The 25,755-nt window shown below is 44.3% G+C and overlaps 1 protein-coding gene across 1 annotated transcript in view; it reads left to right on the top strand.

The window, feature by feature from the left end:
* Nucleotides 1–25,755, top strand: part of RHOBTB2 (Rho related BTB domain containing 2) — a 274,730-nt gene that overhangs the window by 66,620 nt on the left and 182,355 nt on the right. The window contains exon 2 of the mRNA XM_086943612.1: nt 19,326–19,393. Within this exon, the coding sequence (XP_086799738.1) occupies nt 19,341–19,393 (53 nt within the window). The 5' untranslated portion in view covers nt 19,326–19,340. The remainder of the gene's footprint in view (nt 1–19,325; nt 19,394–25,755) is intronic.

Genomic DNA, 25,755 nt, shown 5'->3' with positions numbered 1-25,755 from the left:
TGAGGGGGAATTGGAACGTAGAGCAGAGGTATTTTTCGGGAGCGGGTAGAAAAGTGCACGGGGATACAGCTGGAAAACACATGCACACTCATGGGGTGCTTAAAGAAAAAATAGTTTTCTGAATGCAAGCAGTGGAGTGTTGGAAGCATATAAGCCAGACAATCAAATAGAAGGTAAAGAGGCATGGTAGGGACAAACACAAAATGGACAAGCTGGGACAAGAATAAGGAGCAGGCAAATGAGAGTGACAGTAAAGCCAACTAATGGTAAGCAATGGCAAGCTGCAAGCTCCTGTATGTTCTTGGAAAGCCCACACACATCTTTGCCAACTAGACAGCTGTCTGGTATGCTTGACCTAAACATGGCTAAAAATAATATGGTTTGGTCTATAAAAAAAGAACACATTGCCACAGTAGTCCTTGAAACTGAAGAGAAGAACTGTGCAGAACAAAATGTGAATGACACAATAAAATTCCTATGGATGAAGAGGGTTGGCTCAAAAGAAATCTGCTGTACTGTTTTGTTCCAGGAACATAGACCGCGCAGAAGCTATTCTCTTGAAGTCTAAAACACTGGCAATGCAAGATATCGAATTTCAACCTCCCTCGGGAGATAAAATGACCACCAAAGTTTTGTGAGCAGAACACAGTTCAAACTGACAGACCCATAGATCATTATTGAAATTTTCTGTGGTCCAGCTCTTCTTTCTCAACAACAGCATACGTTATTTCTGTGGTTAAAGGGCGTGAAGTACATTCTACATTTCCCTGTCCGCTTGTTGAGACAACACAACCCACAATCTATAATTGCGGGCATCCACTATAAAAATGTACAACTTTCCTCTACTATAGTATTTCCACAAGCCTGCAAATGATACTAACTTTTCCTTCGAATCAGGAGCTGGAACTTTCTGGATCAACTTCACCAAAAGGTTTCTTTGACAGAGTACCTTTTCCCGGCATAATAATCTCTTTGCAAAAACTTGCAATTTTCTTTTTTCAATGTCAGCTTATTATTCTGTGATCCCTATTCCGTAATGGATTACCTATGCTCCTCCTCATTTTAGAAACTATAAGAATATAATCTCGGAAGCACCATACAAAATGCTCCGCTTCCTTACATATGTGGTGTATAACCTTTTGGAACATGCCAAGCCAAATGTCATCTTCATCAACTGGAACAAACCATGAGACATGGTAAATCCTGTGAGTGATTTGTTTTCAGTGAAGAAAACGATCTGATGGTTGGCGGCTCTGAAATTCAAAGTGGAAAATACTGTGGTGTCTTCAAAAGTAACTAAAATCAAGAGAAGGAGTGAAGAGGTTCCCTAAGTAGTGGACTCACCCTCCTCCGAGAATCATGAAAAAAACAACGAAAGTCCACCTTATTACACAGAATAATAGTATCCTTCCTAGATTAGTTCTATGGTGTTAAGGACCATGCCTTTGCCTATGGAATGCTTAGGAAAGCCTAATGTTTTGTTAAAATAACCATCACCCACCAAAAGGTCCCTTGGTGGCATGCTTCATCATCGGTTTCTTCCCGCCCGCTGTGGGATGGGGCGTGCTACAACCAACGGAGACGTGGGAGCACTTAATAGTGAAGTGATACTATGGGTGAATGTTAATATTGCAGCCCTTATATGATGCGATAATAATTAACGTAAGCAGTATCACAATGTGAATTTATTTGTCATACTAAGGTGCGGCAATATTCTACCAATAGCGCAAATCATCTGAGTGACTTCATAGCTACATTTACGTCTAACCCAGTAATTTGGCCAAATGAGCGCAGCTCCGCTTTCCATAGACCAACACGGACTAAGGAATCAGAGTAGACACGATTCTAAGACAAAATAGTGTTTGATGTCAGATTACTTTAATTCTTCTGGACTAATTAAAGTCCTACATTTCTCCTGAAACCCCTTGGTATGGTATGGTATGGTATGGTAAAAGGTTTTGTACTGCGCTCGGACACCGTACGGTTTCATGGCGCTCATGATAAATGCGGGGAGGCAGGGACGTGTGGTTTTACTCAAAAGCAGACTGGAAAAGATACGTTTTTAACAGTTTACGAAAGCAGCCATAGGTAGGGCAATGACGGATGGCCGGCGGGAAAGCATTCCAGGTTTTGGGGGCGCAGAAAGAAAAACAGGAGCCGCCATGTTTTTTCCGTTTAGTTTTTGGAATGACTAGCAGATTGTGGCCAGAGGAGCGGAGGTTTCTAGAAGGAACATAGCATTTTAATTTAGAGGAAATAAAGAGAGGAGCAAGATCAGATAGGGCTTTAAAGATCGTACAGCCCAGTTTAAAGATGCAACGCTTGGCTACAGGGAGCCAATGAAGGCTCCGCAGTAGCGGCGAGTCATGTTGTTGTCGCGGTTGGTGGTAAACCAGGCGTGCAGCCTGATTTTGTACAAGTTGCAACTTGTGAAGGAGGTATGCAGGGATACCGGCATACAGAGTGTTGGCGTAGTCAATTCTTGACGTAACCAGGGCCATGATGACAAGGATCAGTGCGTCTCTGGTAAGAAATCTACAGATTTTTCGTATCCTGCGTAGTTGGAAGAAGCAGGATGACGTCACCGCACTGATCTGGGGCCCCATGGATAAGTCACTAGAAATGACCACGCCAAGACTCTTCACAGAGTTCACAGGACAGGGAGGGAGCCCTAGTGAGGGAGGCCAAAAGCTGTCATTCCATGGATTGGCTGCTCCTCCCACCAGAACAAGCTCAGTCTTAGTAGGATTTAGTTTGAGTTGGCTATGATACATCCACTCAGAGATCTCAAGCATGGTGTACTGAAAAGTAGTACGAGAGGAGAGGGAGGTATCAGTGGGAAAAATTAACTGCAAATCATCCGCATAATTGAAGATGGTAGCGGCGGACTTACGAAGGGAAAAGATCAGGGGTTGCATGTATAAATTAAATAATAAAGGGGATAAAGCGGAGCCCTGAGGGACACCGCAGGACAAGGGAGAGTAGGGAGCCGAGAAGGTAGACAAATGCACTGCCTGAAAACGATTATCCAAAAAAGACTTGACCCACTCAAGAGCCATGCCCTGAATACCGGCGTTCCTGACATGGTCGATCAATATTGCGTGATCGACCGTGTCAAAAGCTGCTGATAGGTCCAATAGGACAAGGGCTTGAGGGATGTTATTATCGGCGCCCTTTCTGAGGGTGTCCATGACAGTCACAATAACCGACTCGGTGGAATGGAGGGGGTGGAATCCGGCTTGTTGGGCCTCCAGGAAAGATGAAGTCTCAATGAAGGCGCTCAGGCAGCGGGTGACATAGGTCTCTAAAATTTTCGCCAAATAGGGGAGAAGGGAAATGGGTCTATAATTGCTTAAGACCGTGGGGTCGGCATTGGTCTTTTTTAGGATTGGTGTCACCACTGCCTGTTTAAAGGAATCCGGAACCACCCCTGTCGCCAACGAGTTGTTGAGTAAAGCCAGGGGAGGATCAGGGCAGGCCAAAAAGATTTCCCTAAGAACCTGGGGAGGACAGCAGTCGATAGGGGAGCCAGAGCTCACTTTATGCAGGAGTGAACAGAACTCTGAAAGGGAGATCGGAGGAAAGGCATCCAAGCAGCAAGGGTTTCTAGGGGGCAAGGGAGGGGGGTGGGGGGATGAGGGCAAAGGAATATTGTTCTTAATGGTGATGATTTTATCGGTAAAGAAAACATTAAGTGAGTCACACAAGGATTGGGAAGGTTGAGGTTGACGGGTGACTCTGTCTGGTAGGGAGAGCTCATTCACAATGGAAAAAATATCCTTTGTCTTGGAGGCGGACTCCATGATAGATTTTTTATAGGTTCTCAAACGGTCCACAAAATCAATTTTCAGCTGGTGGTCGTAATTACGCCTCCAACGGCGCTCCGCCTGACGTAAGGCCAGTTTATCTGCCTTCAGTTGGTCCGTAAACCAACGCTGGGCGTCATGAGGGCACCTGGTTTTTATGTTTTTTTAGAGGAGCGATGGTATTGCAAGCAGATAATAGCCATTGATAAAGGAGAAAAGCCTGGTGAGACACCAGAGTCGAGGTCGAAGGGATTGTAGAGGACAAAGTGGAGTGAAGTTCCACCAGATTGGCTTTCTTCCAGTTCCGGGCGGTGAAGTTGGTCAAAGAGGGTGGATGATTAGGAGTGGTCAAATTAAGAACAAAAGAGATAAAATAGTGGTCCGACCAGGAGCATGGGGTCACAATGGGGGAGGAGATATCTAGATTGGTTGTCCACACCTGATCTAAAGTGTGGCCTTTACAGTGGGTAGGATTAGTAATGTTTTGATAATAGTTCAGGCCTGATAAGAGGTCAGAGAATTCCACAGAGAGGTGACTTTCTCGGGGATCAGAGGGCCAATAGTTAAAATCACCTATAATCATAACCTTGGCATTGTTGATAGTCAGCTGAGAAATATAATCAGCAAACTGACGAGGGAAGGAGGGCATAGGATCAGGAGGTCGGTAAATAAGAACAACAACAAAGGAGAGCCTAGGAGACGTAAATATAACAGTGAGACATTCAGTTCTAGGGATCGCTGCACAGGCTAAAGTAGTAAAAACATACTGGGAGCGAATAATAGCAGCCACCCCCCCACCGACTTGCCCTGCTGGTCGATTAGCTTGCAGGATATAGTAGCCGGCAGGGATGGCAGCAAGAATATCAGGGACAGAGTCCTCAGTCAGCCAAGTCTCTGACAGGAGAAGGATATCTACAGAACTATCGTCCAATAGTTGGAAAATTTCCAGCTGGTGTTTCACCAATGACCGCGTGTTAAGATATACCACGGACAGTGGAGTAACCTCCAGCGGTGGCGGGTGGAGGTGGGGGGATATCAGCACAGGACAGGGAAGCGAAGTGACAGGGCTGAAGGTGATTGGAGGGACAAGGATACCACAATCCAGAGCAGCCTGTTTAGCGAGGGCTGGTAAGGAGAATGAGTAGCGAAGCAGTAAGAGATCAGAGGAGGAGAAGGTGATAAAATGGGCATTATGAGCGGCCGCGGGCCACGATCGGCCGCGGACGTGCGCAGACGGGCTTGACTTGAGCGCGACTTTGGCGCGAAGTCGGCGCTCCCGCTGCGCTCGTCCGCTGCGCTTCCGCCATGTGACCATGATATACCAGAGTGAAGTGAACCGCTAGACCGCTGACCTGCACGATGGAGAGGCAGGGCGGAAGTGGGGAGAAGGGCAGGAAGTGGTGCTCAGTGGTGCGACCCTCCACACAAACTATTTTTTAGAAGAACAAATAGTAGTGAGCTTAGTAATTAAGCCAAAAAACCCAAGGAGTCAGAGAAGCTAATTGGATAATTGAAGTGACATGTAGACAAAATTGATAGAACAAAACCCAATAATTATATTCAAAATTAGTTTGTGATTTATTTAAATATTTTCTTCATTTTTTTGTTTGAATCTCATTTATAAAAGATACATATACGTATTTAAAACATCAATGACATACATTTTATGATTTCGGAAAATTATCGACATATATTCAAAAACACGGGAAGAAAGAAACAGGAAAAAAAACACACAAAAAAACAGTACAAATGACTCTGATGATAAATAGGGCTAGTGGAGTAAGCAAAGCGATAGCCGCAGCCTCAGTCGCCGCGTTAGTCAAGTTGTGAGGTAGCTGGCGTGCAAAATATAGGAACAGGTAAGCAGCCGCTAGACCGCTGACCAGCACGATGGAGAGGCAGGGCGGAAGTGGGGAGAAGGGCAGGAGGTGGTGCTGCGACCCTCCGCACAAACGGCGCAATACCGGGGCGGAACGGGGTCTAGAGCGAAGGATGAAGGTACAACAAACCCGAGCCCAGTGCCCAATAAAATACAATAAACAAATGCAGGTAAGCGCTGTAATCACAATTTTTAAAATAAGCTTGTATTCAGCTCAAAGAGAATTAAAAGTCAGCAGCAGCGCAATCTCACGGCCGCAGCCTCAGTCACCACCGCCCCTTCTTCAATATTATTGTTCCTGGTGACTCAGAATCAGCCATTAGTGACAACACATTCGCAAAAACCTTCATTTGGACTTGGACAGTCTTTTAGAAGGCCTTTTACTACCATTTAATTTATCATCCACTGTGTCAGCCGAAACAAAATCATGGTCTTGTTCTGCACCCAAACATCTATCTTTCTTTGTGGCAATATCAGCATTGCCTTTATGAAACACTCACAATCATCATTTTCAGGGTTTTGACCCCTTTCTTGGCCTCTCTGCATACTTAGCAAAAATCTGCATTCTTCCCACAGTTTTGCAGGACAAGATTTGAGAGCAGCTAAGTAATAATAGCTACCACATAAATAGCACAAAGTCACCATTCACTTTTTTCTCGTTCTAATATTATCTTTAGCCCTATGATTAGTTAAGCTACAGACTTCTCTCTTTTTTAATATCTTTATTATTAACAGACATTATACAAGTTTCAGATTGTTCTATAGCTTTAGCAGTAGTAACCTCTTGCTGTAGGGATGCATCGCCAATAAGCATAACTGTTTCTGAATTGTCCATCTTCTGATATCAACAATGACCTCCTCTCTGATCATTTCATCAGTCATGGTACTAAAAGTATAAGATATGGGCAATGATCTTAGTGTAGTTAAGAAGTCCTCAAATATTTCTCCATCTATTTGCATTTGTGCATAAAATTATCTGAATCTTTGTAATGGTATTTTGTTGTTAGGTTTAAAATGTTTCTCCATGAGCAATAATGAACGGCTACTTAATGATGAAATCATCACAGAGGACAAGGGTGAATATTCTAAATTATTATTGCCAGAGCTCACAGGACACCAAGTCTGACACGAAAGCAAGGAACACTACATAAAAAGGTGAAACTTAAAAAACCTACCAAAAATAATGTGGTGATATGAGACATTTAAGACTATTATGATAAAATGTTAATCGATTAAACATTCTGAACAAGAGGAGGCCTATCAGTCATGATTTGTGGTATTATAAATGCGATATTGTGGCAATGCAAGATACTCATGTCGCATTTAAAGGTAGAAGATGGGTGAGACAAACTGACTATAATTTGGCTGAATATTTTAGCCAAACAAATACTACCATAGCAGTCATGGTTTTGGGACAGGCGAATGTGGGAGAAACTGTGAAAACAGCTGATGGTAAAGGGGAAAGATGGGCATCTGCACAGATTAAGGTGCAAAATCAGTATGTATATGTACAATCTATGGCCCAAATATTGACGATCCTTTAATGTATGATAACTTGGTGGTAGAGCCTGCATCATGGTAAGGAATACAAATCATTTATGGAAATTTTAATTGTATACTTTCATTTAAGACATATAGTACCAAGGACTGTACTTTAAATAGAATGATTAGAGAACACAAGGCGATAATTAGATTTAGGCAAGTGCTGGGTTTAATTGACTTATGGCGAAATACCCATGGAAAGAAACCTGGCATCACATCTATTCTCATCTACATAAACTATACATGAGAATCTATTTATTTTTGGCTGAGACACAGATGCAATCTAACAAATCTATTGATATTATTCCTAAAGTATCATATGATCCTAATCCCTACAAAATCAAATACCCAGATAGACATTTAAGAGGGGGTTATTAAAGGATATTAAGCAACCTTTGATAGTGTGCCTTAAGACAAACTATGACTAGGACTACATTGTGTTCATTCTCATTATATACATGTTTTGTTCAGGGCCTGATGAACACTACTTGCTATATGTAATGTGAAATAGCCCAATTGCTTTGTTGAACAATACTGATTGACTACATAGTGTCAGTGATACGACAGTTGTAAAATGTTGCAGTTAAACTTGAGCCTTATTGTTTCTCAGCTGTGGCCCAGGACCATTGTTGACGGCTAATGTAACATGTTTTTTATGTAATCTAATTGTTCTACTTTACTGAAAAATATTTTGTAAACACTTTTTAAAAAGTATGTTGAATATACTACATATATGCTAGTATAAATAATATTTTCGGAGACCAAAAAAGGGTGACAGGCCGGCTACGGATTGAAGTCTAGCTGATGTTCCATTCCTGCGGTACTTCCTGTCATGGCTATTGCTACACAGTTTGTGAGCTGTTGGTTTCATTCGACCTTCTGCACAGGCGATGGAGTCTCACCCTGGGTCAGGAAGGACACCTCTGTACCCTCGTACATGGACTTAGTTGCAGCACGGATTGGAGAAGGTTTCTCTGTGTCCGGCCTTCCAAGTGCTGCTCCCACTCCCGGGGTGAGGCACTTGGCCTCTAGGTTCTGCCCTTCTTCTGTGATTGGCTGTCCCCACCTCTCTGCTTTGTAGTTCCACCTTTTGTGCTGGTGTTTGTCGGTGGTGGGCTCTGGCTTTCCATTTTTGGGGAGTATTTAGTCATTTATACCCTCACATCAGACCTTGACCTGGAGCAAGCAAGACAAGGGCAGATAAAAAAAAAAGAAGCAGGAAGAGAAAACAAGGAAAACGGCGACACAGGGAGAAAGTGTGTACTTAATAGACCTGGCATGAATAAGAGGACCAGACTGGAAGGGAAGGGTGGTGAAAGTAAAGGCATGAGGGGGAATCAAGATTAGGTGTATATATATATATATATATATATATATATATATATATATATATATATATATATATATATATATATATATATGTATATGTAAAGCATTCATAAGTAGGTTTGATATAGATTAACATCTTTAATATGAAAACAGCAAAAATGTTTCGATGTTCACAATTGATTGCTTACAATGTTGTATCTAACTATTCAGGGCTGTGATTTCCTTGTGTCTTGTTCCGCACTATGTATAGAACCACAAAAAATAAGAAATCTGCATTGAACCATGTGTGCTTCTCGAACATCAGCCTCTGTTCTCTCCAGTTTATCTTTAAATCACGGTTCTAATGCTCAGCACTTTCACCCCCGAGATCTTTGCAAACCCCTGCCCCTACTTCCTGTCCCCCATCTCGATTTGTGTTGGTCCGGTATCCCTTGATCTCATCCGTGGCTTTAAGCCGAGTGAAAAGGTTGGGGCTATTAAACCGGTGAGAAACCCAACAAGCAATTGTAATTGCATTTACATAGCACTTACTACCCTTGACAAGGCGTCGATATGCTTTTTTGGCGTGTAGCACGCTACTCCGGAACCCAAAGAGGATTAGTGGTGAGTTAGTATAAAGAGATATTAAATTAATTTAAGCGGTGGACATTCAAGTCTGTTATCTGGATTGAAAAAAAGAGGTATGCTGGGTGGACTGTGTAACTAAAGCGTGGCCCAATAGGTTATATGTCGTTACCACGAATTCCGTTGCAACGCATGCCTTTTCCACGCATGCGTTACCACGGAATTCGTTTTCCCCTCATCATCTTTACCACGTCGCTCTTACGTCGTAAAGAGGAAGCGGAAGTTTATTCCGCTTCCTCTCTTACAACGCTGTTTTCTTCGGCACGTGGGGATCATTTTTTTATGGGGGGGAGACCCCCCCAACCCCCTTTTTAATCCTACGGTTTTTTTTTTTGTTCGTGGTAGAGACGATCGTGAAGGCATACGCGTTGGAAAGACGTTTACGTGGTAAGTGCCTCGTTGTAAACGTTACGCGTAGTACTGCCTTCGTTGTTAATGATGTTTCCCGGCCCAATACATGTGAAAGACAAGCCTCCGCTTGACAATTTCATAAACAATCTTACTGGACAAAAAGTAACCGAAATTAGCTGCAGCAAGACATTTAGCGATTTCTATTGCATCATTAATCTAGGCCATAATTAATAAAACAGTTCACAAGGTAAATCTCGAAGTAAGATGCACCTTGACTGCTTGCTGGAGAGCCAGGTGTTCAAAAGGTATAAATGATGATTACATTTATAAATCGAAGGGATATCCTTATGCTAACTGATGCCCTGAGGGTTAAACCTGCACAAACAAGCAGATTATGAGAAAAGATGGCGCAAATTGGTGTCATTAATATTAGAGTTGGAAGAACTAAACAAGCAGACATACACTGTTATTACCGGGCATGAAACTTGACTTGCCCTTGTTGAGGTGCATCTTGGATACATTACGCCCTTTTATGTTAAGTAAAGAACAATACTTGATGTACCATAACAAGATTCCATGAGATATTACTTTATGCTTCAATAATTATAGTTATCTGACACCAACAGCCCATGCCACTTCAGATGGTGGCGCCATCAGAGAATGACATAATTTAATTAAAGATAATTACAATAAATTGAAGAAACTCTAACTCTGCGCCTACAGTGCCTCACAGTATTGCACTGGGGTGTGTCCAGGTGTTCTGTCCTTCAGTTGCTGGCAGTACTTCCAGGGGGGGCTTTAGACTTATGGCGGCCCTGGGCAGGGAGCGTAGGTAGGGTGCCCCAAAGAGGGGGTCCGGACGGGGCGGAGCCCCCCCGGAGCTCAGGAAGGGGGCCAGGGTGTTTAGAAGTGGAACAGAGCCGGAGGCCGCCAAATCCCTGCCAGGGGCCGCCACGCAAATATGTATCCATCCTATTATATTAAGGATATATATTGGCGTGTCGGCCCCTGGGGTTTGGCGGCCCTGTGCAGGTGCACAGCTTGCACATACCTAAGGCCGGCCCTGGTACTTCCATACAGGAAGCTAGGTGAGTATTAGACATAGAGTGTGACCGTTTGCAGTGGTGTGACTTCACGTGAGGGATGAACTTGTTTTAACAGTAAGTGGAACTAGACATCCATTTTTTGCATCAGCAATATTCATGTTTGCATCTATATTCCTGCCTACTATGTCAGTAGGCTACAATAGGATGATGCCCGTGGGATTACAGATAGGTTAGGGTCCCCTGTATTCACAGTTAGTAGAAATCACTTAAGACAGGAAGATTTATTGTTTATTTACTTTTCTTTTTTTGTAGTTTTATATGGCACAAACTCGACCCGATGGTATCGGAGCGCTTTACATGATCACCTTGCATTACAGACCGACACGTTCATTTTTTAGGTTGAGCAACAGCATGCATGCGCTGTCTGCAGGGCCGTTTGTAGTCCATATAGTGTGTGTAATCCCCCCTGCTGCTTACCATAGGCTTACTCCTGCGTCAGTCTTCTTTGCAGGCTCCTGATTGGTTGGTGATCCCGATACACCGCTTCCGTGTTTCGCCCGGGAGCACCGGCCAACTACAGTTTCTTTATGCTGCAATTGTTAATTTGTTCCTTTTGGGACGACTTTTTTGTTTCCTACTCCAGACACCTGGGGTCAGATTCAGTAAAGTTTTGCTTCTGTTCATTATTTTAAAACGTACTTCTGTGGAGGGAACAGGCTCTGCCACTTGCAAACACATAGGCAGCATGGTTCGGCAATACACACAGGCAGCATGGTTCGGCCATATCGAAGGAATTCCTTAACCCTCCTGGGTGCAGTTTCAGCAGCACACCGGTACTTGTGCTGATCTGCTGGTTACGGGTGGTGTGCGCCGAAATGGAAGGTGAGTACAGGGGGAATAAGGACTTTGTATGTGTGCGCTTGTGTACCAGACTGTGTGCATCACAGCATGTCGTGTGTACACAGCACTGTATTAATATAGTATGTTTACAGCTTTCTTTGCATGACAATGTGTGTGAAGTGTACATTACTACACTACAGTATTATGTGTTTACAGCATGGTGTGTGCAGAATTGCATCTTTATGGCTTTGAATGTGCACAACACTGTGTGTATAGCAGCGTATTTATGTATGGCATGGTATGTAGCTTTGTGTTTACACCTCTGCTTGTTTTGCCTCACAAGTATACGACAGTCGCTTTTAGATGGCTGTTTCATAGTATCTTCTCCGACCCAGTAATTTACTTTTTTCCCTCTTGGAAGTTGAAGTCATATCTTTTTTATATTGTGGCTGCGCTGGGAGGTGTTTTGTTGTTTCTCATACTCTACGTCACGGTGCATGCGCCTTTAGAATTCGAATCACTGGTTATGAGCATTCATAGCATAGGTTGTATTGTAGCACGTTACCCAACATTTCCAAGCTTTAATTTTCTAGTTTTTACAGTCTTTTTAATTGCCCATCAGGTATGGGGTTTAAGGTCTGTTACAGATACTAAGAGTATTCTTTCATCTTAATCGTCTGGCCTTGGTTTTTCACATCCTAAATACTCTTTGGTCGAAGTCATCCACCACCCATCCTTAACCCTTTCGATGCTGATGACGAGCTCAGCTCGTCATCACCCACGGGTGTCGTGTGCTGATGACGAGCTGAGCTCGTCATGAATAATGGAATATGAGCATATCCAGCACAGCGCAAAAATCCCCGCAGCAGCCATGTGGTTAAAACCTGACATGAGTGCCAGTTCCCTGATCAATTTTCTTGTGGATGCCCCCCTTGTGCTCTGGATGCAATTCGCCTGGCAAGCCCAACTATGTATTCTTTAAGTTTATGAGGCCATATCGATACTTCAAAGTCGGTTTCATGGCAAAATGTCCACATCGCATAATTTTATTTATTTATTTATTTAATGCAATTTTATATAGTGCGAACATTACCCGAAGGTGTCCGAGCGCTTTACAAAAGAACCAGTTACGTTACATAAGGACATTAGATTACAAGAGTTACATAAGAGATATAAACAGAAACATTTTTGCTAATTTACCAGTTGTAAAGTCATTCAAGGAGGAGATACAAACTCTAAAATCACATAGGAGTGGTAGTAAGTACAATAGTCTACTACATATACTAGTGGTTAAAGTTTTATATATATATACAAATTACAACTTCACTCAGGATTACATTTTAACAACGATTAGGTTTGGACAATTATATAATACATATTTACAGAGCAGGAAATTCTTGCCATCGTACAGGTGGTGTTGGAAGGAATCAACTGACCAACAGTGAAGATCAGTCCTAGTGTCAGTTGCAGCCGCAAAGTGGAGGGTCCAGGTCATGGAGGAAAATACCTCACAACAAAATGGATGCATGCAAAACCGAACCGGCTGAACAGTCAGAACATCTACCCTTGAATGGGAAGGCAAAGTCACCAACATTTGAAAGAGGAACAACAGGATGTTGTTGATCCCTCACCGGGCATCGAAAGAAAGGGGAGAAGTTAGCGCATCCACTTCCTGGGGCATGGCGATCTGAAGGGGTGACAGTCGCTGTGGCTCCAAGCGGTCGCCAGTAATGAATTAATTGAAGTATGAAGTCAGTGCACCTGGGGAGCTCTCTACACGCTCCGAGAACTGAAACAGACCTAGGGTAACTAGGTTAGCGCCTCTTAGCAGTTGGTAGAGAGGCAGGCCAGTTCCCAATTTGCATCTCAGTCCCAAGGGATCGCCATCTTGAGGTCAGGCAACCAAGTTCGCCCGTTTCTCCACTTTGCTGCTTTCGTGATTGTAATCCCGGAGACCTGGTGAGTAGCCCTAATTTCCACCTTGGTAGTACTCACCAGTGTACTGTTCGGGTCCTCAGGACTGCTCCGCTCTGATCCCTTTGCCTTGTTGATGTGCATCCTCCCTTAGACTGTGGGTGATCGGGAGCAGATCACCGGGTATTTATCCCATGGGGCAGCTCCGATGAATCGATTAGTCCAGCCTAGCAAGGGCTGAGCCGCGCTTCCGAGAGATCTATTGCCTCGGTGTTGATAGGCTGTGATCCAGGTGCAGGGGGATCGAGCTCGTCCTGTCCCCATCTCCTCCGGCGGGATGCTCTCTGCAGTCATGGCGGCTTCTGAACAGGCGTCGGACACCTCGGAGGTGACCATGGTCAGCTTCAGAGAACTCAGGGAGACCGGGCATTCAGTCGCCGTGGGGGGATGGGGGGTGCACGAAACTGGCTAAATCTTTTCCTGTCACCTATGGGCTGTTTAACCTTTGAATGCTTACAAGTAAAACAGACAGGAACTTAATTTTATTTTTGCATTTCACAAGTTTGCATATTGGCAGTGGGACGTAATTGGTCCCATGGAATGTGTTTCTGTGGTTCTCTCTTCTACCCATCTATTATTCATTTTCAATCCATGTGTGCAGTATAATATGTGGCTGTGTGTCACTGGCAGCCTCATGGGGCAGCACCCACAGCATGCGCTGCACTTGCTCAACGCAGGACCCATTTCAGGCTCTCTACCCAATTCACCCCAACCTTTAGGCCAAGGATGAGCGCGGAAAGAGAGGTGGCATCACATTGTTGTTGTTTTTTCTCTGTGTCTCTTCAGACACTTTGCATTTCACTGCTCGCATTGTTCTGGTAAATATCTCTTTAGCGTGCTCATATGTTTGAGAAGCTTTTAATACTAGCTCATTAGTAGTGGGATGCTGGCCTTCTTATTTGAAAAGCTATCACACTATATCTTTTCGTCACCCACTGGGCTGCTTAACCTTTAACTAACTAGCTACAAGTAAAAAATAACTCCATTTTAATTTTGCATTTCTCAAGTTTGCAAATGGGCTGTATGCATGTCAGTGGGACAGGAGGTGAGCACTGCATACACCTACATTTGTAAAGCTGAAGATGTGAGAATCTATTACAGTCTTTTGAAACACATTTCATGATTCTAGTATACATTTTTGGAAGAGGAGTGATCCCACTTGAAGTCTTCTTTATCCTCTCAATAATTATTGATGTTTTGCATAGTGTTCAGCTTCGCACAATGGCACAAAAGGGAGCCAGTAGTGCCTAGTCTAGGATTTGTAATCGCTGTACATCCTCCAGCACAAATTCCTATATATAGACAACACCATAAATTTCAGACATGTAAAATGTATAATGTAGGGTAAAGCCAACGCTACAAAAAGTATTTCAGGCAATATACACACTGCATACCTTCCATCCACACCACAGAGTCCCACATCATGCCACAAAATTTCGCAGCTCACCACATAATTAAACTCCACAACTTGCCAATACACAACACACAATACCATCCCATATAATTGATTTTTTAACACACAATCTAACGATACATCATTCCATTCAACCTAATACTATTTAATTACTATCCACGCACTTTTACAGCACACCATGCAACATATTTCCACTACAGAACTCCACACCACCCAATTCCATAACACACAATTCCACTACAAACAATTCCAATACAACCCATCTCTCCCTCACACTTCTAATAACCCTTTCATCTCTCCACAACACACCCACTGTCCTATCTCCTGTCTATACTGCCTGCTCACACATGTCGCCTCCCTTTACCTCAAGCTGTACACTAGGGTACCTTTCGCCTCCCCCCTACCCCCCTCGGTTGCCCCTCCCAGTCGTCCATCTCTCGCTCTCTTTCTCATGCCGCCCCTCAACACTCCCTTGCTCTCGCACACACTCTTCCTGCCTCTCTCATGTGGTTCACTTAAGGCCTTTGAAAACAATATCTTTCCTGTGCCTTTTCAGTCCCACACTCTCCTCCTCTTCTTACGGTGTCGTCTACGTATATCAGTCGCAGCTGGCATGGCTTGCGGGTGAGGGGGTGGGAGGGAGAGGTTTAATTTAAAATTACTATTAAAAAAATTAAAAGTTAACTTACCCAGCCCGGTCCCACGTCGTCGTCTCAGCTCCTCTCCTGAAACGGAAGCAGGCAGCCTTCCTTCCTCCCCTAAGCCAATCACAACTTTGCAATGGCAGCGTTGTGATTGCTGGGACGCCGACCAGCCAGGCATCTATGGGGAGGCCATTTTCTCTATGTAGGCAGCATGCAGCTTACATGGAGAAAAGGCAGAGTGCAAGTAACTGGTTTGGTCGGCCCCAAAGGGCTGACCAAACAGTCATCGCCCTCAGTAGTGGGCAAGCCACTCCTCCCCTGCCCTAGAACAGGACTGCCCACAAGCCCGCCCCCAACCAACCCTTCTGCTTTCTCGCAGTGTGTGAAGCTGAAACATAAAATGGTATTTATAATACCATTTTATGTTTCTGCCTCTCGCATTGCAAGAAAGCAGTGGGGCGACGCTCCTCCGCCCACATGGAGGAGCCACCCCTGACGTATGTATGCACTCCCTCTTCTTCCTCTCTTTCTCACACACTTTTTCTGCTCCTTTATCTGGAGTTCATTCACCACTTTGTGCACAAACTACCTATCTCTTTGTGTCTTCATGTCTTTAAATTCTCTGCACCTCTCACCCTATCTATTCGCCATGCCACATACTTCTACTACACAAATACACTACACGCCACACAAAACCACCCCACACAATTCCACAACTAACAATTTAAATCCAACCCTCATAATTCCACTCCACACCACACACATCCACAACACTGCAAACAAAAGCACATGGGTAAAAGACATTATCATTTACAACACCAGTAGCTCTAACTCTCACAAATGCAAGACCTATTGCATTGCAAATGCTTGTTTTTTTAGACATGGGGAGATTAAGTGAATTGCCCAGAATCACAGGATGCTTGAGCCTCCCACCAGACTCAAACCTGGTTCCCCAGCTTCAAATGTGGCCGTTCTAGTCGTTAAGCCACTTTACTTCCACAAGAAATCCCAGAGATACGATAGCGCACAACAAGGGGCTGAGACAGGTTGACCAACTCTTGGCAGTGAGGAAGGAACCCTAGCAGTTTACCAACGCTACTCATCCTTCTTTCTGCTTTTAATCCTGTATGAGACAGGCTCAACAAATGTAAGTAGTTAAATATTCCCTGCATTAATACATATATGTTCCCCTAAGGCCTTTCACAACTCACAAAAACATCTCTCCGCCAGAATAAGCCCACCCAGGACCATTCAGGTGTTGGTGAAGGGGACCCCATGATAAAGCATGCCGACTAGTGTGGGGGAGGAATATGAACTTTTTTAACAACCCTGTAGGTAGTGTAAGTAATGCTGAAACCCCAAAGTCGAACGAGTGTTGTAAGGCACTGGGATTAGACAAGTTCCCAGGTGACCTCTTCCGTAATGAGCCGAAAATCTGAGTACCATACCTTTGGACTCTGGGATTGGCATTCCCTGCAGGATAACATTAAACAAAGACCTGGCTGGGGGCAGAAATAATTCCAATCTATAAGAAGGGCTCACCACTGCTACCCTCCAATTATCGCCCAATAAGCCTCATAGATGTTACCCTAAAGATATATTCAGGAGTGCTATTGGGTCGACTAGAGAGCTGGATGGAGGCGTACTCCATAGTCGGCCCCTTCCAAGTAGCTTTTAGATCTAGAATGTCCACAATAGATCAAATTCTTAGACTGCAACTCGTGTACTGGAAGACTGTACTTCTGGTGGGTGGCAGCCTTTATTTGATCTTTGTCGACCAGAAATCGGCATTTGACCTGGTCTCCAGGGACAAATTGTGGAGCATCTTACTAGAAATGGGGGCTCCCCCTACTGCTGCTAACAGATGAAACGGGCACCAAGAATGTAATTTTGCCCAAATCAGGCATGGGAAGAATGGTGAGCTCACTGACCCCATTTACATTGAAAGAGGAGTACTACAAGGGTGCTTGTTGGCTCCTACCCTCTTCTCCCTATTTATTAATGGCTTAGTGGAAACCCTGACCACTGGGAGGGATATAGATGTCCCTAGGTTAGCGAGCCTCAAGGTCCCTGCCTTGATGTTCGTCGATGATACATACCCTCCTACTATCTAAGACCCCTATGGGAATACAGAGGGCACTAGATATCTTCCATTAATTTTGTAAAAAAAGCAGGGGTTTAGAGATAAACATACAAAAAGCTAAATATGTGGCTTTTACCGTAAGAAATACCACACAACCAAACAACCAAACCCCAAGCTAGATGGGAAACTACTAGAGAAAGTGACCATTTTTTAATACATTGGGTTAACACTCACTGAGAAGATGGAGTGCACAAACAAAGTAGGCCAGCCTCAAGCTGGCACAGACAACTGGGGGGGGGGGTGGCCAAAACGCTCAGGAAGTGTACTTATAAAATGATTGGGCCAGTGATGGAAATCTACAAAGCTCAAATAAGGGAGGCATCCCTGTATGGTGCAGAAATCTGGGGCCATCAGCCAACCGCCCCCCTATCATAGAATGAAAATTATTTTCTTAGGCAACTCCTAGGCCTCCCGATAAGTACTCGGCTTATGCCACTTCGAATGGATCTTAGGGTTGGTCCAATTGCAGAGGAAGCTGCCCTTAGACTCCTACTACATTGGCAACGAATATGGAGTACCCCAGAATTAGCTTTTAGAGCCGAGTTAAAGGAAGTGCTGAGCCTAAAGGAGCTAGCAAAATCCCATGGCGTATAATAAAAACTCCCTAGAAGCTATGGGGATGGGTGAACTATGGGCTAACGCTGAAGGAAGCAGTATGTTACAAAATTAATCAGTTAAAGAGGAATCCTGCAACTGGTACAATGACCACATCCTTCATAGAGATTAAAGAGCAATACAGCCTAGAACCTGCTCTCGATGTCATCCAGCCCCCCTTGCGAAAAGCTGTTCCTACAATTCAGACACGGAGCACTGCCGATTCGCACCTTCACAAATAACTTGGGGGGAGGGGGGGGGGGGGGGCACTTCAACTCAGGGTTGTCCAGCTTGCAACCACATCTCTGAGACAGCTCAACATGTACTGTTTTTTGCCCGGCATACAAGAAGGCTAGACGCCGATGTCTAGTAAAGATATGTAGAAACCTTGGAACAAACCATTGCGCGGAAACCAATTTGATTTCAAAATATGATACTAGTATGCCCATTGTGTATTCTGTCTCCCGATACCTATTCTCCATGATCACTCCATCACCTTTCTGTGACCTTGTATTGGTATCAACCCCACCTTTTTTTAAACCCCAAATGTTGCTAATGTTTATTTTAATGTATTTATTGCATTTTATAATTTTTACATGGAATTCTTTGATATTGAACATGCACTTTACCTTTGAAATGTATATTTATGAATTGTGGTGTATTTTTTTTACCTGTGCTTTTATGGTCATATTGGCCAAAATAAAGAATTTTTGACTTGACTTGTAATTATCCTTACCAAGTGAGTACAGGAACACAAGGGCCTGAAAACTCTTTAGTGTCCTACAGCACAGCCCTCCCATCCCTGTACTATAAATTGTTCATGTAACACGAGGTGGAACTGGTTGGGGCTCTTTTGAATACCTCTGTCGCAAATGCTGTTGCGTTTTATTGCGTTGCCAGGCTCAACCCTCGCAAGCCCTGGCCAACTTTGCCTACTGATTTTGTCACTAAGTGCAACGCCTTTCTCCTCTCAGACTATATCATACGCTGCTTTTGCTCACAGCTGTTTATTCGGTCTGAGTACCACCCTCTGCCCCGAGCTCCTGCTTCTCTCTCCCCCTCACTGTCTCTTTTCTTTCGGTGTCTGTCCTCGCCTGTTCCTCTCCCATCCTAAAGCAATCTCTGTTTGCCTGTTCTAGGTACAGACAGAAGACATGGAGCAGGGGGAGCTGTTGGCCCTGGAGCTCGCAGAAACGGACTACAATGAGTAAGTGCAACCCCACACCCTCGTTTCTATCTCTGTACCTCCAAAATAACTCCTGCTGCCTCCTGGGGAGGGAGAAGGTAGGTGTACGGCGCCTACTACAAGCGCATGTTTGAGTCGCTGCACTTTGTCTGGGATATATGTGGTGTACGTTTGGGCTGACTCAGAAGTTTATCCTTTCAGGGTCTCTTTTTACACACTCATTTATTGGGCTGGAATTGAAGCGCGGAGCGCCTCTACTTTTCACAGCACTGATGTTTTATCATATGAGGGATAAAGGCACGATTTTCATGCAGGATAAAAGTGACACCCGCGACTTTAAGCGTTTAGAAATTGCAGAAGCGCTATGTACAAAACACGTTATTTTCATATTTAGTTCGTCCTTGACCTTGAAACTGTCCCATTCCACATTTGTTTTGAAATTGACGTCCCCTGGGTATTCTTTCATGCATGCAATATGCTGCCTAGTCCGCCCCCTGGCATGGATCCTTCCTGTTCTACCTTGGCAGGGATGGTTATTTCTTCCCTTTCTATCACGTGCTACTGCCGCGCGGGCCCCCGGGGGCATGTCGCGTTCCACAGAGGCGACTCTAGCAGCTCTCTGGAGAGGAATGTCACCGGTCCGGCTCCGGGAGGCACCTGCTGCCGAGCATGGAATCTGCGGAGCGGAATTTACCAGACAAGCCCCAGGGACGTTGAGTTGAATTCCAACTCTGAAAACAAGCCCATCTCCCCCACCAGTCCCAAAACCAGCAGGGTTCAACGTCGTGTCTAGGGAAAAGGTGTGTACAAACGCCCTCATATTTGGCACCTGCTTCGACAGTCTCAGTGGCGGAGCCCAGGGTTGGAGGAGCAGAGTCTGGGTGGTCATCATCACAGAGGTGTAAAGAACTAGACCACTGACCTTTGGGAGAGAGGGGCGCAGCACATACCACCGACCACTTTGTTGAGTAAAAAAGGCCGCTTTATTGACACAGGTGCACATCACAAACTCTACCTGACTAACTGCCTAACAAAACGAAACCTAGCTATACATCAAAATGAAATGACCCATGTCCCACCCCACCACTACTGCCCCCCCCCACATGGCCCACCTGGGTGGTCACTATCACTAAGGTGTAAAAAAGTAGACCACTGACCTTTGGTAGAGAGGGTTGCGTCAAATACCGCTGACCACCTTGTTGTGTGAAAAAGGCCACTTTATTGGCACGAGTGCACATCGCAAGCTTTCCCTGGCTAACTGCCTTACAAAAACTAAAGCCATGCAAACAACAATGTCCCACCTTCATCCCCCCTACTTCAGGCACACTCAAGACTGGGTAATATTATCAAAGGACACCCTGAGGCATGCGCCCATGTTGTTTTTTCAAGTCCTGAGCTGGAATCGCTTCTCTGTGCCATTGTGATTGCACTATGGGAATGCCCTCCAAGCCTATCTCCACTTTTATTAGTGAAGACACCCACACTAGTGCACAACCATTTTGCTTGAGTTAGAACATTTTAGTGACTATAACTAAACATCTAATCTCTAGATTTGCCAATTCAACTGGTATCAACCCTCTTCATGTGGCAACCCAGTGAAGAGAATTTATAACATGATAAACACAAACGGGAGCTGGACACCTCTACTCAGAGTAGGTTTTCAGCAGGTGCCTGAAGGCTCTCCACTGCCCTAAGCCACTGTAGGTTTTGCAATCTTCTTAGATATGGGAGTCGACCTCGGATACATTTGCCGCTGATGGAGATGATAAGAACGCTGGTGTAGGTTCTCCTAAGACTTCCAGTCTTTCTGCCCCATGGAAGAACCCCATCCCTTTCCTCAGTAAAATGACACAATAAAAAGTGCCCCCCTTCTTCTTTTTTGCTCATGTGCCAATGGGTTATCTTGTCTCTGTCAGTGCATTGTTTCGTTTCGCCCTTTGAGCCTGGTCACTTCTGCAGACTTCATAATGATCTCTTTTGCGCATGCAACCAAAGTGGCAGGCTCGTTTGAATGAAGGGACTGGGCCTTTCAGTATTTGCTGGTGCCGGTGTAAGGCGTTTGGATGTGCTTGTAGAAATAAAACATTATAAGCCTCCGGACAAATACACCAGCCCTTAGATGGGACAGAGTCGGTCTCTCTTCCTTTAATCATATCACGGCAGTTGCCATAGCACGGCCTAGATACAGGTCCACTCTCACACACGCGTTGGCACCAGAAGGATGCGCATATTAAGGTTGATGGTGGATTCTCTCTGTTGGCACTGTGACCTCAAAGAAGGTGCCATGATCATGTGATGCATACGTGCAAAGCTGTAAAACTTTTTTCGAATGAAGTGTGATGTGAATTGATACAAATAATAAGTGCAAACTTAAAAACAAATGAAATAATGGGTCTTAGGCGCTATGGTTTTAGTGAAAAATGTGATTCTCCTTTTATTAGATCATTTGTTTACTGTGGGCGTAAAAAGGATTAAAGGTGACTGGAACAAACATGCACGCTATCGGTCCGTACACAGAGGGCCTGGGTTATCTATTTGAGGACATTTCAATATCAGCCAGTGAATCAAAGATCCCCAAAACAGCTCCGAATTCTTGTGTAGGGCAATTGATGAGTATTAAGTAGAATTAAGCTTCTCTAAATCATCTGCACATCCACGGATGGGGGATGTCCATGTGGAGCAAATGGGGTTGTAAATCTTGCCTCAATCTCTAGCTTTTTTACCTGTTTATCTCCTGTTTCTTCTTTCCATTTCACCTTCCTCCGATATCTTCTTTCGCTGCAGCTGGGGCATGTGTCTCCTTCACTGTTATTATCATCACCAACAGCATAGAAGCGAATGGCAAATGAGGGCTTGTTTTGGGAAAGTGGTTTTACCTGTTAATAGAGGATGTGCTGTACAGCACTTGGGATTAGGTGTATAGTTGTGCCAATAGTACATAAGTGCATAAGAACATGGGGTTGCTGTAGATGTTTTTTGGTTACACACCTTACTAGGAGAAGATGAGTATGAGTCATTTGTTTCCTAACAATAGTAAAAATATAATATGAATTTAAAACTGAACTATGACACAATGTTTGCTCGGTGGTGTTCTCTTGCAATTGTGTCCTCTGGATTTACGAGTTCCATAAACATTTCCACCATCTAACTGGTTTCATAGCACACACGTGTGATCTTCTGGTGACGCCATTTCATCACCAGAGATCTGTTGCCTGAGTCACTTCCTGGACTGGCCAAGTCCAGTGCGAGAATGACATTTATTGCACTTTTGCAAGTGAGTTGCTCAATGATTAACACGTGGCCATAAGTATATATTTCAATGTTTGCAACCATCTGCTACGCCACAGCCGCGACCATCAACGCCGGAAGAGGAGCAGCACATTAGCTTGTGCGTTGACACAGGCTGCACCTGGGCTTTAAGTGGGCCGGGCCTCACCGGTGCTGAGCACCAGCAGTTTTCTAAAGAGGGCCTCGAAACGGGTCTCTATTGGGCTCTGTTTTGTGCCCTGGCACAGGCACCCCCTTTTTTGCGGGATGGCAGGCAGTGACAGCAGGCACTAGTGGAGAAGTAACGGCATGACGTCATGCCAGGTGAGCGTTGTAGGTAGGGGAAGGAAAATCCTTTGAAGAGACTCATTTTCTTTCAGGATTTCCCTTCTCTTTTTGAAACTCAGGAGCAGCAACATTGTCGTGGTGTCACCAGAGCTTTAAGTGGAAGCTTTTTCAATATTATATACAAGCCATAGTTGCTGCTTATTTATTTTATGCAACTAACAACCATTGACAAAGCCAATAGTACTGACTTGTTGTAGGTATGATGTTACTTGTTGGTTGTATCATATACCTGGATGCAATGGCAGAAACTGCAAAATACAAGTCGGGAGGTACACTATGTTAAGCACAGATTTTTAGCTTACATGTTTTTAAGCCACTCCCTTAATTACATTGGCCACACCCCTTTGAGAGATCCCCCCCCCCCCCAGTTTTTCATCCCACTTAAAGACCTGGGCTGTGCTCTTTTGGTCCATAAGTTTCGCAACAGGCGTGAGCCTGATTTGCTCTCAGTGATTTATTTGTACCTACAACTGATATTATATGCTTGTTTCTCCTAATAAAGAATCTTTATAAAAACAGAATAAACGGGTGATGTCCTAATGGTGCAGAATGAGTAGAGACCAAGGCCCGCTTTAGGGCAGTACAAAAAGTGCTGCCGCACTGGGCGCTGACCTTGGGGTGGGGGCGCTGTGTTTACAATAACTTATGATTGGAGAGATGAGTGGTTCTTTTGCCCGGTGGTAGTGAGAGAATTAGAGGCGGCTGTTGCAGGGTGTGGGGGTGCCAAAAATAATTGTCGCATGGGGCGTAACCAGTGCTAAAGCCAACCCTGAGCCTATAGCAGGGTGGATAGTGGGATAGTGCTTCCTTTTTTTATCTAAGAGGCCCAATAACCCGTGCGGCTGACCCTCTGTTGCACACATGCAACATTTAAACTCTGGAACAACTACAACAAGAACTTAAAAGAGGAAAGATTGATAGACAGCACTACTAGGTCCTTGGAAATATGGCTGTTATCTCCACGGCCACATTCCAAAGGGTCGCAGTGTGGTAAGGATATGCCCATGCGTTTAGATTATACCGCAGGTGGTATGGCCGGATTTGAATTATCGCATTCTGGTACATTATTATTGCGTCTCTAGCACTGGAGGGGCTCCATCATATACCTGTTAATGAACAGTTTGGAAGCAGCAAAGGGTTAGTGACAGCACGCACGAGAAGGGTCCATGGATTATTGAGGACCTTTCAGTTCTTTAGGCCCAGCTGTCTAAATACTTGTGCTGGATATCCGTTTTCTTTTTTTGTTGTATTAATTAGATGAGGGTAACCCTCATACATGAATTCCTATTGAACTCCACTTAGCAGTATATTATAATTTGAGTCTTCTTCCTGTTACCAAACATCCTCCAGGACAAAAAACTGCTTCAGAATAGTCCTCAGTGTGACCGACGATTCTTCCTTGCTGGCGGTGAATGCTCTCTAGTCATTTTCACCCCTTAATGATGGATTTGCATGTTTATTGCTGACGTCACGCTATTTCTGAAAGTGCTTGATAAGTAGTGATACGTTTATTTTTTTTCATTTAAGGATGCCTCTGAAGGTGTTTGTAGTCACAAACTACAGATGTTCTTCAACCAAGGCCTGCATTGTCTTCAGCGGGTAATGCCACACGTAGTGACCTGAATTGTGCGCCTTCACTGGGACGTGTGGGATTTAAATATACCCTTGCTGTGGTGTGCCACACTGCTCGGTCTACATTTGTATTTCCAAAGGTAGAGAATAACGTCTACAGATCCTTCATACTGTGAATTGTCTTCCATGCAGGAAAGGGTAACAGTGCCACCCATATCCCTATCAACACCAGATACTTCTTCTCAGGCTGGGAAGGTGTGTCTTCCACTTCTGCAGGTCTGTGATTGGCTTATGGTAGAACCTATATCCATGAACCATTTGCTTTCTAAAGTTGTGCAGTGGATGAGTGGGACCCACTTGGTTACAGTATTCTGCCAGCTCAGTGCAAAGATTTGCTCCAAAACGCGTTATGATATCTGCATTAACGCCTTGTGCCTAATTTCTGAATGCACTCACATTCTGCGACCTTTCAAATATAGTTCCTTGTAATTGCTTTATTAATTCATACAAAGGTATGCACATTGTGGCAGAACCTTTCATATACTGGATGCAGTAGCCAGTCAATACCAGGAATTACTGCTGTGCTCTGACGTCCTTGAGGGCTTAGGCACTGGTCAGTGCTGCCTTTTTCACTGGAGAAGTTTGAGGTCTTTCTGAAATCATGCCCTTAAATTTGAAGCTTGGGCTTGTGGAATTTGCACGTTCCATGATTCAAAGTGAGATCTCATCTTCTATTGCTCCGTACACTTTGTATCATGTTCATTATGCAATGCCCCGAAAAGTCATCACTATAGAGGAAGGTATTAAGTGTTGGTCGAATGATTCCGTGGATGGCGTGCTGCAAGAATTTGTTACAATCCACCACAGCTTAGTTTCTTCCATAGAGTAGGCTTTGAGTGTCTTGAACAGTGTGGTACATCTAAAGTGTTTATCCTGTTCAAACAGCCGAGATGTCTATTCAATTCTCGTTCAGAACATAGTCCAGCCTGGTTAAGGTAAACCATCCTGTAATTTCTCTTTCTCTTTAATATTAGACTGATTAATGTCCACGGAGATTCTAATCTTTAAAGTAGTTTCTTGAGCACCACTGGAATGGTGGATACTCATGGCGTTGGACATTTGGATCTCTCTGAGATAGTCTTTAATTATTCCTCAACTGCCTTTTGCTGATGGAAAGCACTTCGTGGTGGGTCGGC

This window comes from Lissotriton vulgaris, chromosome 11, assembly GCF_964263255.1.
Source record: "Lissotriton vulgaris chromosome 11, aLisVul1.2, whole genome shotgun sequence".
NCBI classification, from domain to species: domain Eukaryota; kingdom Metazoa; phylum Chordata; class Amphibia; order Caudata; family Salamandridae; genus Lissotriton; species Lissotriton vulgaris.
Note: the sequence above shows the minus strand (reverse complement) of the source record. Positions and strands in the feature narration are given on the sequence as shown.